Genomic DNA, 17023 nt, shown 5'->3' on the forward strand with positions numbered 1-17023 from the left:
AATTCCGCGGTAAACCGGCAGTACGAACCATAACTGTGATAAGAGTATTAGGATGATCGGTTATACTGACTTCCCCTGATTCAGTTAAAAGAAAAGGTCTCACTGGACAGTTTATCTGGTGAATTTTCATCCGACGATGACCAATTACAGAAAAATGAGAATAATTTTACACTGAAGATACAAATAAAAACAAACTAATGATTTTTGTAGAAAGCATACATGTGAGATTTTGACTGCAGTAATCAGGTTAATTCCTGATGCAACTGGTGGTTTTTATACTGAACCAACACTGCCACCAACCCCTAAATTTTACATTCATTTTTGACAAGAAATAGCTATTTTGAATATTTTTCTGTGACAAGGCAGCTAAAAGAATCAGTATGTACCTTATGCATGAATAAACTTCACTAGTACTATAACAAATTAGCATACTTTTCATCACCCCTCAACCATGTAGATTTTTAGATATTTACCTCTGTAGCAGACACACATAAATACGTAAGCCAAGTCGACAGCTCATTTGCAGCCCAAGTTACGCATTTGATCTCCAATGCAAATCTAACTGTGACAGGCAGTCACCAACAAGCCAACCTATTTCCAAGCCTAACTCAAAGTAAATCTGAACCACATTATAGATTTAGCTTATGTGTGAATTTATAAATGCTAGGCATGTGATAATTAGGTTCATGCCTTCTAACTTAAAAATTAGTGGGGTGTCAAAATACGAAACTATCCAGTGAGACCAAAGTATATGTTGATTTAGGTCGTGCGTCACTGATACTGTCACGTGTAAGGGGGCGTCATAACGAATATTTACAGCTTGGTATTCGTACTGTTCGTGTTGTTTTTACTCAGGGATTGGTATCAGTGCTCGATAAACCTTTTTGTACCATGGCGCTTGCCTATGTGATTAAAAACAACGAATCCCTTTATCACCTTTAATATCGCTAGAGTCGTGGAAAGTCTTAATCAGGCACTTCACCTCTAGTATATGTATTATAATTAGCTCACGATTATGTCTTCAAGACCACTTGGAGCAGCAACAAGAAGAAAAGAAGCAATAACAGCTTCAAAAATGACATCAGTGGCATCAGCAATAATAATGACAACATCAACAAAAATAATGATATAAATTGACACTAGCTTCATGAGTAAAAGATCTGGAGTTCTTAAATTGTCGCCAGACACTTGAAATACTGCGGTAGTCTGGTTTATGGCAATATGTTTTATGTAATTATATGTTAAGCTTCTCTGTGTGTGTGTGTGTGTGTGTGTGTGTGTGTGTGTGTGTGTGACATATGCAAAATCGTTTACATATGATTCGGAAGTAAAGATATGTAAACATAGATGATTAAAACGTTTTTTTCGTTTTTTATTTTACCTCGAAAAACGCGTTTTTTACGTTTTTTTTATTTTTTTGCGTTTTTTATATGACTTCATTCACACGAAAAAGCGAAACCGTATGCAGTGCAAGAGAGTGCGAGATGTAGTGTTTGTGCATGCAAATCTTCGCCTAAAGGAAAAGCTGGACAATATAAATTACATGGAGGAAACCATAGAGTGGTCAGATCAGTCAGATGGTGATAACGACATTGAGTGAAAAAAATTTCAATGTTATCTGGACTACGGTTTAAAACTTTTGACATTTTTTCATATTTGTATCACTGAAACTTTAAAACTGGTATGTAGCGTGTAAATAAGTAAAATATTGACTTTTGTGTTGCCTAAAAACTACTGGAACGTTTTTTTTTCGTTTTTTATTTATTGAGAAAAAATGCGTTTTTTACGTTTTTTATTTTAATTTTAACGTTTTTAACATCTATGATATGTAAAAACTAAACAGCCAATAATGAATTAAAATCCAATATAGCAAAATGATACTGGCACTTTACCAGCTTTGTCTGAACTAGTTACTGTTATTTTCACTCATGTATTGCTTGACTATTAAGACGAAAATTTCTTCCTTTGTAGCTTGTTTTTCCTGCGAAAAGCTGAAGGAAATTGAACAGAAACACACGACCGTATATCAAAAGGTAAATAAAAGCTGCCAAGGAAAATCTAAAATTGAAGAATTCAACGAGTCAGTAGCTATAAAAAAAGAGGAAATTACACTTCATATGTTAACATACGGTGTAAGCTCTCATTTGCGATTTCTAATTTTCGTATGCTTTCAGTTTTGTAAGACGAGTGATATTTTACTGATCTTAATGCTGCCTTTTACACACAGTTATGATCAAAGGCTATTCATGGATTTTCTGAGAGAGAAAGAACACCTACTAAAGTAAATATTTGATACTGACCCCTGGAAATTCCTCTATAGGCTTTGCCTTCGGATTATTTCAAAAAATGGCTAACGGATAGGACGTTCGACCTTGACTAGAACAACAATAAAAAAGATATATATATATATATATATATATATATATATATATATATATATATATATATATATATATACGCTTACCATGGTGTATTGGAGTAGTATAGCCAAATATCAGTTAATTACTAATAAGTGAAAAGTGATAAATAAATTATTAGCTAAGCTAAAATTTGCAATTTGATATTGTATTGTACGCGCAATAAATCACGGCATTGAGATAGTACTGAGTGATTGCATTGAATTATGTTGATGCATGGGGACTAAGCAAAATACAACGAGCGTAACATTTTTCATATACATTAGATCTTGCGTTCAATGCACGTGGCAATATCACTTTGCCAAATAATGGGGACTGTATGGCTGATCTTTTCCAGTCAACCCGGTCTCTTGACTGACGGTCATATAGTTCTCTACCAGGCAACCCGGTCCCTTGACTGACGGTCATATAATTTTCTTCCAGTCAGCCCGATCTCTTGACTGATGGTCCTATAGTTTTCTTCCAGTCAACCCGGTCCCTTCACTGATGGTCATGTAGTTTTCTTCCAGTCAACCCGGTTCCTTAACTGACGGTCATATGATTTTCTTCCAGTCAGCCCGGACCCTTGACTGACGGTCATATTGTTATCTTCCAGTCAACCCGGTCCCTTGACTGACGGTCATATAGTTTTCTTCCAGTCAACCCGGTTCCTTAACTGACGGTCATATAGTTTTCTTCCAGTCAACCCGGTCCCTTGACTGACGGTCATATAGTTTTCTTCCAGTCAACCTGGTCCCTTGGCTGACGGTCATATAATTTTCTTCCAGTCAACCCGGTCCCTTGACTGACGGTCATATAATTTTCTTCCAGTCAACCCGGTTCCTTGACTGACGGTCATATAATTTTCTTCCAGCCAACCTGGTCACTTGATTGACGGTCATATAGTTATATTCCAGTCAACCAGATCCCTTGACTGACGGTCATATTGTTATCTTCCAGTCAACCCGGTCCCTTGACTGACGGTCATATAGTTTTCTTCCAGTCAACCTGGTCCCTTGGCTGACGGTCATATAGTTTTCTTCCAGTCAACCTGGTCCCTTGGCTGACGGTCATATAATTTTCTTCCAGTCAACCCGGTCCCTTGACTGACGGTCATATAATTTTCTTCCAGTCAACCCGGTTCCTTGACTGACGGTCATATAATTTTCTTCCAGCCAACCCGGTCCCTTGACTGACGGTCATATTGTTATCTTCCAGTCAACCCGGTCCCTTCACTGACGGTCATATAATTTTCTTCCAGTCAACCCGGTTTCTTGACTGACGGTCATATTGTTATTTCCAGTCAACCCGGTCCCTTCACTGACGATCATATAGTTTTCTTCCAGTCAACCCGGTCCCTTGACTGACGGTCATATAGTTTTCTTCCAGTCAACCTGGTCCCTTGGCTGACGATCATATAATTTTCTTCCAGTCAACCCGGTCCCTTGACTGACGGTCATATAATTTTCTTCTAGTCAACCCGGTCCCTTGACTGACGGTCATATAATTTTCTTCCAGCCAACCTGTTCACTTGATTGACGATCATATAGTTATATTCCAGTCAACCCGGTCCCTTGACTGACGGTCATATTGTTATCTTCCAGTCAACCCGGTCCCTTCACTGACGGTCATATAATTTTCTTCCAGTCAACCCGGTTTCTTGACTGACGGTCATATTGTTATTTCCAGTCAACCCGATCCCTTGACTGACGGTCATATTGTTATCTTCCAGTCAACCCGGTCCCTTGACTGTCGGTCATATAGTTTTCTTCCAGTCAACCCGATCCCTTCACTGACGGTCATATAGTTTTCTTCTAGTCAACCTGGTTCCTTCACTGACGGTCATATAGGTTTCTTCCACTCAAACCGGTTCCTTGACTGACAGTCATATAGTTTTCTTCTAGTCAGTCCGGTCCCTTGACTGACGGTAATATTGTTTTCTTCCAGTCATCCTGTTTCCTTCACTGACGGTCATATAGTTTTCTTCCAGTCAACCCGGTTCCTTGACTGACAGTCATATAGGTTTCTTCCAGTCAACCCGGTCCCGTGACTGACGGACATATATGTTTCTTCCAGTCAACCCCGCCCCTTCACTGACGGTCATATATTTTTCTTCCAGTCAACCCGGTCCCTTGACTGACGGTCATATCATTTTCTTCCAGTGAACCCGGTCCCTTCACTGACGGTCATATAGTTTTCTTCCAGTCAACTCGGTCCTTGACTGACGGTCATATAGTTTTCTTCCAGTCAACCTGGTTCCTTCACTAACGGTCATATAGTTTTCTTCCCGTCAACCCGGTTCCTTGACTGACGGTCATATAGTTTTCTTCCAGTCAACCCGGTCCCTTGACTGACGGTCATATAGTTTTCTTCCAGTCAACCTGGTCCCTTGACTGACGGTCATATTGTTATCTTCCAGTCAACCCAGTCAATTGACTGACGGTCATATTGTTATCTTCCAATCAACCCGGTCCCTTTACTGACGGTCATATAGTTATATTCCAGTCAACCAGATCCCTTTTCTTACGGTCATTTAGTTTTCTTCCAGTCAACCCGATCCCTTGACTGACGGTCATATAGTTTTCTTCCAGTCAACCCGGTCCTTTGACTGACGGTCATAGAGCTGTATTCCAGTCAACCCGGTCCCTTGACTGACGGTCATATTGTTATCTTCCAGTCAACACGGTCAATTGACTGACGGTCATATTGTTATCTTCCAGTCAACCCGGTCCCTTCACTGACGGTCATATAGTTATATTCCAGTCAACCAGATCCCTTTTCTTACGGTCATTTAGTTTTCTTCCAGTCAACCCGATCCCTTGACTGACGGTCATATAGTTTTCTTCCAGTCAACCCGGTCCTTTGACTGACGGTCATAGAGCTGTATTCCAGTCAACCCGGTCCCTTGACTGACGGTCATATTGTTATCATCCAGTCAACCCGGTCCCTTGACTGACGGTCATATTGTTATCTTCCAGTCAACCCGGTCCCTTGACTGACGGTCATATAGTTTTCTTCCCGTCAACCCGGTTCCTTGACTGACGGTCATATAGTTTTCTTCCAGTCAACCCGATCCCTTGACTGACGATCATATAGTTTTCTTCCCGTCAACCCAGTTCCTTGACTGACGGTCATATAGTTTTTTTTTCAGTCAACCCGGTCCCTTGACTGACAGTCATATAGGTTTCTTCCAGTCACACCGGTCCCTTGACTGACGGTCATATAGTTTTCTTCCAGTCAACCCGGTCCTTTGACTGACGGTCATATTGTTATCTTCCAGTCAACCCGGTCCCTTCACTGACGGTCATATAATTTTCTTCCAGTCAATCCGGTCCCTTGACTGACGGTCATAGAGTTATATTCCAGTCAACCCGGTCCCTTCACTGACGGCCATATTGTTATTTCCGGTCAACCCGGTCCCTTCACTGACGGTCATATAGTTATATTCCAGTCATCCCGGTCGCTTGACTGACGGTCATATTGTTATGTTCCAGTCAACCCGGTCCCTTGACTGACGGTCATATTGTTATCTTCCAGTCAACCTGATCCCTTTTCTTACGATCATTTAGTTTTCTTCCTGTCAACCCGATCCCTTCACTGACGGTCATATAGTTTTCTTCCCGTCAACTCGGTTCCTTGACTGACGGTCATATAGTTTTCTTCCAGTCAACCCGATCCCTTCACTGACGGTCATATAGTTTTCTTCCAGTCAACCTGGTTCCTTCACTGACGGTCACATAGTTTTCTTCCAGTGAACCCGGTCCCTTCACTGACGGTCATATTGTTATCTTCGAGTAAACCCGGTCCCTTCACTGACGGTCATATAATTATATTCCAGTCAATCCGATCCCTTGAGTGACGCTCATATAGTTTTCTTCCAGTCAACCCGGTCCCTTGACTGACGGTCATATAGTTTTCTCCCAGTCAACCCGGTCCCTTGACTGACGCCCATATAGTTTTCTTCTAGTCAACCCGGTCCCTTGATTGAGTCATATTACAAGCAGAGCGGTCTCACAGCAACAGAAGCTCGTTCTAATTCTTGACAGCAAACTCAACGTATGTATCGTTTACGAAGAGATACAATGCATATTTAGGAGGATATATTAACGTAGTTTTTATTATCATAAAACGGGTACGATTTACCGGATGATATCAAATTCGTTGTTAGACACACGTACATGTATAGTATGTACAGAACTATTTGAGGTAAATCGACAGAGGACAAAGAAGTGACATGTACCCAAAGGAATAACTTAGCTGACTGTACGTTTTTCACAAATATCTCGGAATTTTCTTCTCCACTAAGTGAACAGACCGCGACTGTACTTACTATATGCAAGTTTTGATAGTACTCGGGTTACAAATATCCACGTTAAATAACTTCGTGTATGCAAAATGTAATGCCCGTTTTATTTTTTTTAGTTCACTTTATGCAATATGATAATTACAATACTTTCACTGGATTCTATCTTTATGTATTTATATATTGCGCGGTTAATACATACAACAAATTGTCTAGTTTAGCCCTTATGAATACCTTGTCCTCAATACTTGTTATAATTGTACATTCATTAAGTTTTCTTAAAGTAAATAATGTAGCATTTTCCACTTAATACTGACTATGTATTACATTTGGCTACACCACACCTGCCCATCCTATGAAGCCTATTCGCATGACCAATACCTCTTAATAATTGAGATGCCTCTTGCAGATTTTTGGGCTGAGCTCCCATATAATGCATGTTTGTATGATTCAAAGTATTGATGATAATACTGAAAGAAAATTGATGGGACAAACTACAAACCACGTGTGAGAAATTTAATTTTTCAGATAAGTTGCATGTGACACACTGAAGCTTTAGGCTGTTTATAGCAATCAACGTGTGTATACAGTCCATACTGTTACGAGTCTAGGCTCTTACAAAAAGTAACAGAAAAGAGTGAAGACAACAAGCGTTTCCAAATTGAACAAATAATTTATATCCCTAGAATATCAAGTGAAAATGAGAAACAACAATTTACGGTTTTACGAATCGAATCCAAAAATAATCCAAGAATTAAAAAATAGAAGTCCTAGTAATAAAAAGTCCTGAATGAAACTGAGTTCGAGTCCCGACGAATTTAAAAATGGAAGACGATGACGTCTGTTGTAACCTGCGAAGTACTGTTGTGTCAACAGTTCCTTGTTGAGTCACAGAAAATATTATTCCAGTTTTGAATTCAGTATAACTTCCAAAAAATGTTTTGATCCAAGAATTTTGTTGCAGCACTTACGTATTTCCACGGAAAAGAAGCACTCGAAATTCAATAAAATAAAATTTCAATTCAAACTGGTCACAACATACTTTTGGGGCCCGACCGACAAACTTCTATCAAAAACAACAGTTATACGCTAATTAAGACACCAAAACAGATTCCCGGATGTGGGTCAATCTTCTAGAAAATTTAGAAGTTTGTAATAATTGATACATGCATTTGTCACGTAATCCAGGTATGGCCTTAGTTCTTCTTAATGAATCTTACTCTGAGAAAGAATAACAAAATAGAAAAAGTTGTTTACCAAAACTGTTACTGGTTCTGAATCAAGGTCAGGAATTAGATACAGTGTTTCTATTATTAGTTGTTTATCAAAGTCAGGTCAAACAGAACAGAACCGAATTTCTGGAAAATGTCAAATCCAGCAAATAAAGTTAAATTACAATAACATGTAATGGAATTAAAAAATTGAAACTAACAAACAAATAATTAAATAAAATATACATAACAATACGGATATCGTCTCGTCAAGGCTTGAGAACAGAGAAACACTAAAGGTTTAGGCTGTTATAGCAATCAACGTGTGTCTACTATCTATTTCTGATGTTTGACAGCAGAGAAACACTGAAGGCTTATGCTATTTATAGCAATCAACGTGTGTCTACTATCCATTCTGACATCATCTGGTTCATCTTTCAAAACATATAAATGTTGAAGGTTTAGACTTTATATCAATCAACGTGTGTCTGCTATCCACTCTGACATCAACTCGTTCATGTTTGACAACATATAAACACTGAAGGTTAGGGCTGTTTATTGCACTCAATTTGTGTCTATTATCCACTATGACATTAACTCGTTCGTGTCTGACAACATATAAACGCTGAAGGTTTAGGCTGATTATAACAATCAATGTGTGTCTATTATCCACTCTGACATCAACTTGTTCATGTTTGACAACATAAACAATGAAGGTTTAGGTTGTTTATAGCAATCAATGTGTGTTTATTATCCACTCTGACATCAACTCGTTCATGTTTGACAACATTTAAACACTGAAGGTTTAGGCTGTTTATAGCAAGCAGCCTGCGTCTACAATCCATTCTGAAATCAACTCATCCATACCTGACAACACAGACACACTAAAGGTTTAGGTTTCTGATCGCAATTAACTATGTCTACTATCCATACTGACATAGTCTCATCCATGCTTGACAACATGGGCATGAAAGGCGCAGTGCAACTACAAAGCCAACCAAAGGTGCGTTTTGGAACAGTGGTCAGAATATATTTTCAGCATTCATTGTCGATCGGATGTGTTGGCGACCTTGCTTTGACGAAAATAAATGTACATGTATTCATGTTTCGGTTAACCATGCGATCCATAGCATCTGGCTTGGAGATCATAAAACTCGGAGTCTGAGTCCGAGAATGACCTTTCATTATCAGACAATCCGAAGTGAGCTTTCGATCTCAAGCTTTAACACAAATTCAGAAATTTTATTCTTTCCTGGCTTTGCCTTGCGATCATAAAACTCGTAGCATAAGTTTGAGTTTTCAGTATCAGCCAATCAAAAGCCTGCTTTAATAAGTGACGTCATTCGTGATAGGCAAAATCAAGATCTCGAGCTCAGACTGGACTTCAGGAGTGTTGGTGATTTATTCCGAACCCAATTTCTCATCAAAAGCGCCAAAAAAATAAGCAGAATGACATATCGGCTAAGGCATTCAGTGGAATATCCAAACGGCACAACAAATCGGTTTCACATCTTGCGCATGTGGTACGAAATAATTTATCTTGGTCGCATCCAACAAAGCAAAATGCACGAACGCCATTTCATATCGATTTATTATGAGGACTAGTCTAAGACTAATATATGTTGCTAATGAATGGTAAAACTAACAGCTTATGTTGGTCAGGTTTTATTCTTGTGATCATTTGATTCTTTGACCCACATTTTTACTGGATTTTTTTAATATGAAGAGGGAACAAATTAATTTTGCAAGGGCTGTGACGCCAATTTTGTATACGATGCATCGTTAGAGCTAATATAACCACATTAACTTCTTTCCATTACATGGTATATTTTTTTATTTTCTTTTGAATATATTGCCACGCAATTACGAGTACATGTTGGTATTATTGTATCAAAGAGTGACACGAATTGGATAAAAGATAGTGAAGTCGTTATACATGTAAGATAAACTCATTTACACCATATTGTGAAAACTGTCTAATTGTCTAACCAAAGTGGTTCAGAGTAGGACCTAATACTCCAGGTTCAAGAAAGCAAAGATTGTAATGAACGTTTCAAATAGAGGTTTGTTAAAATAATCTTAAACATTCGAATTAAGCTAGTGATAGATACTGTAAATTGTTGGCTGATGTATTCTTCCTTGTTTTATAATCAGATAAAACATCTATCTGTATTCCATCTATTTTAGTCGAGAATAGTCTACACACGTGTATATCGGTGGATCTAGAGGGTGTGGGTGCCCCCCCCAAAAAAAAAGATAATGAACGCGAAACAGTAGGATCATTTCCTTGAGCAAATTTTCTCTACAGTTTAAAAAAAATGTGTATGTAAACGCTTAAAATGCAAGAGCTTAATGGGTGCCCACCAGAGGGTCCATCCCACAGATCCCTTGATTACTTGTTTAGCCCCCTCTCCCACCATATTTCTGGATCAGCTCTGTGCGCAATACAGAAAAAGACACGTGACTTGAATTCACGAGAAACACTGAGATAGTTTGTATCATTTATATCAATTAAGATTTATTTTAATATAAAGTTTAACGAGCAGCGATCAGCGATCAGTGATTATATATATATATATATATATATATATATATATATATATATATATATATATATATATATATATATATATATATACATATGTGTGTGTGTGTGTGTGTGTGTATGAAATTATAAACGATCATTGCAAATTTAATTAAGGTATATACTAGTATAGAAAGCTCACCATGTATATGGTTTGGAAAACACTGGATTGATCTAAGACCTGGAACGGTCGATATCCCTTGATATCGCTCGCAACATAGCAACCATTTGTTTTTAATGCACCAAACGATCTTTTTCTTAATAAAACAATACCATTTGATTTTTTAACTTGAAAAGTCTCCGAATATGGACGGGTAAATATCTGATAAGGTTCAGTCCATATCGTGATATTTCATTGATACTCATATGGACTGGTAAATATCGGATATGGTTCAGTCCAAATCATGATACTGCACTGATACGCATGTATCGCAGGATAGTGTATACCACATGATCCCTTTATGCTCATCAAAGTCAAGATATGGCATGCAGTACGATCTATGAGCCAATAATAGAAGGCATTCTACTATATTACGAACATAATTTTGACATTGCTAAGATAAATATTATGCATAAACTCTAATCGAAAATTATGTATGCAAGGAAGATATAATTTTTACGCAAGGTGGTCACATTGGAAACCAAGATTATCAACATAACATCGAGCAAAGGGGGTTCCGGTGGAAGCAGAGAGTGCAACTGCCCTGCGGGTCCAAAGGGTCGTGATGGTCAGCCCGGACTTCCCGGTCCTTCGGGGCCACAAGGACCGCCTGGCAGGGATGGATTCCCGGGTCAAAAAGGGTTAGATGGCTTACCAGGGCTTCCAGGACCAGAGGGGCTACCGGGTCAGAGAGGGAATCTCGGTGAAAAAGGTGACAGAGGGCCGAGGGGAGAAAAAGGAGAGATGGGAGACATGGGTCCGCAGGGTCCCCCGGGACCTCCAGGAGCAAATGGTAAATACGTAAAATCCCTTTTGAGGACTTCTTTAACAAATGTCTTTGATAATGGTCACCTTATTTTTGCTTTAAACAGTATGTTTGAAACATGTATGTACATGTGTCTAACAACAACCTCCATAACAAATAAAATAATTAAAATCCCAGTGGTAGTGTATATTTTTTCTATTTTACCATAGTCACTGACGTATGAAATTTTTCACCCGTGTGTAAAAACTTTTTGTTCCTTCTTTTGATGGCTTTAAACTCTATCGGCCTTGCATAAACTTCAAGCTTATACTATAGCCTAAGAAAATACTGAACACATGCAAAGCTGTGCCCAGTCTTCTTCCATGGTTGCAAGAAACATCTGACTTTTGAAAACTTTAGTAAACTCTCTCTCTCTCTCTCTCTCTCTCTCTCTGCGTCAAATACACAAAAATCTCGGATTTGACGCACAAAAGTCGTCGACGATACGCAAATATGACTCACCCTAATGTTATGTTTTGCTGATTAACACAAAAATGAGCTCTGTTCTAATTACTTTATTTGCTGGATTACAACTCTTCCAAACAGGGAAAACATGCGTACATCAGTTTCTTACGCTTATGCTATCATAATACACAGGGTTACAAGTGAGTGTGGAGCTTGGATCTGACCTTGTGTGAGCTGTAACTGTCACTTCATTTGTAGCAGCATGACGTTAGAACCGTATAATCACCACACACAAGAAAGAGACGGGAAAAAAGCGTAATTTGAAAGTCATTCTCACGAAAAGTAATTATTTAATGTGCATCCTTGACACGAAACGAAGCAACAAGTTCCATTCATTCAAATGAATGCCTTACATTGTTCCAAGATACTGTCAGCGTTCGACTGAAAATGGCGTCCAAGGCAAACAAATTAAAATTGATCCGAAACAAACCAAATTATCATCTGGATCGCGCTTTTACAACCGACCGTCGATAATATTATTGTTATCGAACCAGTGGAACCTTCATCATCTAAAGATAAGGTACCGGTTACTCATAAGATAAAACGAAATTTTGTGCAGCAATAGTTGAAAACATGCAGCTGGCTACGTTTTCAAAAAGGATTTAAGTCGAGTACACACGCACAAACACGCACTCACGGACGCATACACAGACACACACATTATTGTCTCCAATCGTTTAGTCTTTTTAAATTTTCTAATTCCTGACATTCGGCCGCCTAATTTTTACATTTACATTGACGAATAACCAACTACAAGCGAAACAATGGCAAAAGTATTCGTCAGTTCTTAGCCATTTTTGTTCGATGTTTCCATTCTGTAGACAATGGGATATCATGCTACGTTTCTGCGGCATGATGCCCCAGTGCTAGACATCACTATAAACTACCTCAGTGGAGTCATCGTAGCGATATGACTGAAAAATGGTTATTGCTACGTTAAAAATACAAAACACACACACACACACGCACACATTCAGTAGACGCTTTCGTCTGTCTGAATCGTTCATATATTTAGTACATTTTGTTCTTTTTTACAGTTTCAGTGACAGGGGACTGTAACTGTCCAGCTGGTCCTCAGGGTCCACCAGGCCCAAGGGGAGTTCCAGGAATCAAGGGCGACGTCGGGGATCCAGGGTTGCCCGGTCGGGACGGACTCCCGGGGCAGAAAGGAAATCCTGGCGTATCTGGCCCAGCGGGATTGCCGGGGTTACCTGGCGTACCTGGCTTACCGGGACAAAAAGGAGAAAGCGGTCCAGCGGGATTGAATGGTCTCAAAGGAGATGTTGGACCTATGGGATCAGCTGGTACGCCAGGAATTCCAGGTCTTCCTGGCATACCAGGCAAGTTTGGAATGTGTTGTATCTATCAACATCTCGGTTTAAATGTTTTTGAACTACTTTTAACAGTCTACATATTCTTTGTCGAATTTTTAATTGTATTAGTTCCGTCCCATATCTACAGTAAATACGTGTCTTGCTTCCGGGTTGAAGAAATTTTTGGTTAGTCCGCTTGTTTGAAACGTTGTGTGCAAGGTGTAGGTAAGGATAACTCACTGGAACCTTGGTTAGCGAAGATGAGTCTGGGTATTATCAATGATGACTATAAGCATAATGCAGTTCCTTCAACCTATGCAAGTATTTTATATTCACCAATCTGTCTCATGCATAGTTCGAAGTTATGTGGATAAAACAGTGAGAGGAAGATTTCAAAGGCATTTCTTGACTAACTTTGACAAAATCTAAAGTAAAAAAATTTTTGATATAATTTACATGGGTGGGGTTGCCATATATTTACATATAATACCTGACTTTTTATGTATTTGTATAACATGTGACTTCTCGTTACAACAAAATGTGGCGCCAAATCTTCACAGTTACGTTTAGTTTAGGGCTAATCGAAAAGTTATGAGCGGTTCAAATCCCATTATTTGACATTTTAAGCATGAAAAGATACACGTCTTTTCACTGGACAGAACACTATGTTGTCTCAATACTTACTTACTTTAATGCATAAATATAAAGTCTCTATTTCATTCACACGGTTTTATTGAGACAACATTGTACTATGCATGATAAATAGTGACTATTGTAAAACCATGACTAACTATATATATATATATATATATATATATATATATATATATATATATATATATATATATATATATATATATGTATATATATATATATATATATATATATATATATATATATATATATATATATATATATATATATATATATATATAACTATAACTGAGATTAATGAATCATATTAAAATTGGGCTCCCCGACATCACGGAGATATGACGGACAACGCTAAAAGGTCATGTTCCGTCAACCCGTCGATTCACCAATGAAATTACAGCTTTAACATTCTGAAATTTTTTAAAATGTTATTGTGGTAAATAAGCTATTTTACGATATAAAATGTAATGTTCTCTCTGATGGTTACTAAAAATAAGTCGACTGGAAATCCCCAAGGTCATCAGACAATGAAGATTTTTGGTGCATGTAAGACTTCATTATTATAAGTAGATTACGTTTAAACAGATTGCACAAGTCTTTAAACGTAGAGTTGCTGATCAAGACCGAATCATATTGAACAACCTTCTGAATTACCGATATTGCGAATTAACAATGTGAAGTAGCTGGCTCGTTTGTATTCAACTCAAAACCAACTCGTCATCATCAGGTGATGAATGGCATGCATACAGGGGCGTATTAACCATTAAGCAGACTAAGTACGTGCTTAGGGCACCAGGGCCAAAGGGGGCACCACAAAGTTGAGAAATGGGTGAAAAGAAAGAAAAAAAAACGAATGAAGATTTTTTTTAAAAAAATTGATAAAACTAGTGCAAATTGATCATAATGTTCTGTTTCTTGATCATGGTGCACCCTAGGGTTATCTTCCCAGGTGTACGTGGAAAGGAGGGGGGCACCATGATTTGTCAGTGCTTAGGGCACCAGTGAGCCTTAATCCGCCCCTGCATGCATAAACGCTCTTGCTTGTACTGTACAAAGACTTTGTTTTAGTAGAAGTAATGTTATTTTCCTTTTTTATCCTTTGAAGTGATTGATTCAAGATACATAGGAACAACACTGTCGAGTTTTTCTTCGGCACATTCAAATCTGGAACAAGCTGGTGATGTTTTTTTGGTTCTTTTATTTCCAGTTATGCTTAGTACAAGGTGAAAATAACACAATATATAAATATCATTTTATAAAAGTTTCAACAAATTATTTGGGAAAAAACATGAAATAACAATTTAATACTGTTATGTCACATTGAAAGTCAGTATGCCAACAAGATTTGTTAGAACTGTCAGAACAAGTTTTTCGTTCAAATCCACGAAACCGTTAAAAACAAGTTCGATCAATGATACTAATTAATGAACAAAATCTTTTTTTTTTACAGGAGACGAAACAAGAAGTTTTAAAGAACTTCGAGAGAATTTCACGGTACAGTTGTCATGGTTATTCCATTCAGATATTACTTTTCGTTCACTTGGCCCTGGCCGCTCCGGTCGTGTAGTAGTTAGAGCGTCCGCTTCTGATGCTGGAGGTCGCGGGTTCGAGCCCGTGCCGAGTCATACCAACGACTTATAAAAATGGTACATACAGCTGCCTTGTTATGAGCTCAGCGTTAAAAGATTCTTATTAGGACTGGTCGGTCTGGTGACTGGGTGAGACATCATGCAACATGTCTGCGGCATGATGCCCCAGTGCAAGACATCACTATAAACTGCCACATTGTAGACATCGTAGCGATATCTGAAAAACTGTTAAAGGTACGTTAAAATCCAAATCACACTCACACTCACTTGGACCGCTCCGGTGGCCTAGTGGTTAGAGCATCTGCCTCGGATGAGGGAGGTCGTGGGTTCAGCCCCCGGCCGAGTCATACCAAAAATGTATAAAAATGGTACCAGCAGCTGCCTCTTTTGGCGCTCATCATTAAGAGGTTAGTGTTAGGATTGGTCGGCCCGGTATCAGGATAATTTGACTGGGTGAGACATCATGCTACATGTCTGCGGCATGATGTCCCAGTGCTAGACATCACTGTACACTGCCACACTGCAGACATCGTAGCGATATGACTGAAATTTTTTTAATGTTACGTTAAAAATCCTAAATCACACTCACTTGACCCTAAGATCAGTGAGTTTAAGGTATGGACTTCGTCCTTCGTGCTCTCATCCTTCGTTTGTCGTCATGATGACTGTTTAAACTTCTAAAAAGAGAAACAACAGAACTAGAAGACATTAAAAAGAAACCATTCTGGCATGAAGCTCTTTTGAATTTTTTTATAAAGTTATGCTGATCCGTCAACAAGTATGATACCTGTTACTAAATATAGAAATAACTTTTTAATGACTTCTAAAATGCGCCCAACAGAATATTCAGCAAATGTGACATAAAGCCTCCCGATATGAAGGTCTTTGAGATGGCCTCAGTTGCTAAGAATAAAAAAACAGGTTAACGACATCTTTTCAAAACTCGCTGAACCGAGTTTGACTAAATTTTGATGGGGTGCATCCTAGTGTAAAGATCTTTCAAATTTATTCCAATACCGCCGATTCGCCATAAAATCTGGTTTAATAAAAGAGAAAACAAAAACATTGAAATGACCTCTTCACAAGAATTTCGAAACAGAATCTGACCATATTTGATAGAAAGAATCCTGGCTTGGATGGCTTTAAGTTTTATATATTTGACGCCAATCCGCCATTAAATGCGGACGCACTTACTGAAAATAGAAAGAAAAGAGACCAAACTAAAAATGACTTTTCTCAAACATCGCTCAGCAGAATTTGGCCAAATGTGTCAGTTAGTACACGAAGGCATTCCGATGGATAAAAAGCATGCTAATCCACCATGAATTATGGTTGATATTACTAAAAGTAGACAAAACGTTAAACGACTTTCTGTTCGCAGCAGAAATGTACCAAATTTGACAGAAAGCATTCTGGTAATGATGACATTTACATTTATGCAAATCATGCAAATTTGTCGTTATAATGGCAACCATTACTACAATTGGTGACTTCTTTTATTAAACTACTGAATAGAATTTAACCAAATTTGATAGAAAACATG

General features: G+C 38.3%; 1 protein-coding gene across 5 annotated transcripts in view; it reads left to right on the top strand.

Moving 5' to 3' along the window:
• The window catches only part of LOC149770780 (uncharacterized), a 75540-nt gene that overhangs the window by 38016 nt on the left and 20501 nt on the right, over positions 1 to 17023 (top strand). For all 5 annotated transcript variants that reach the window (XM_089949131.1, XM_089949132.1, XM_089949133.1 and 2 more), the window contains exons 4-7: positions 1972 to 2033; positions 11120 to 11447; positions 12962 to 13264; positions 15342 to 15385. In XM_089949131.1, the coding sequence (XP_089805257.1) occupies positions 1972 to 2033; positions 11120 to 11447; positions 12962 to 13264; positions 15342 to 15385 (737 nt within the window). The remainder of the gene's footprint in view (positions 1 to 1971; positions 2034 to 11119; positions 11448 to 12961; positions 13265 to 15341; positions 15386 to 17023) is intronic.

Source organism: Sinohyriopsis cumingii, unplaced genomic scaffold, assembly GCF_028554795.1.
Source record: "Sinohyriopsis cumingii isolate HCF-2022 unplaced genomic scaffold, ASM2855479v2 utg002371l, whole genome shotgun sequence".
NCBI classification, from domain to species: Eukaryota; Metazoa; Mollusca; class Bivalvia; order Unionida; family Unionidae; genus Sinohyriopsis; species Sinohyriopsis cumingii.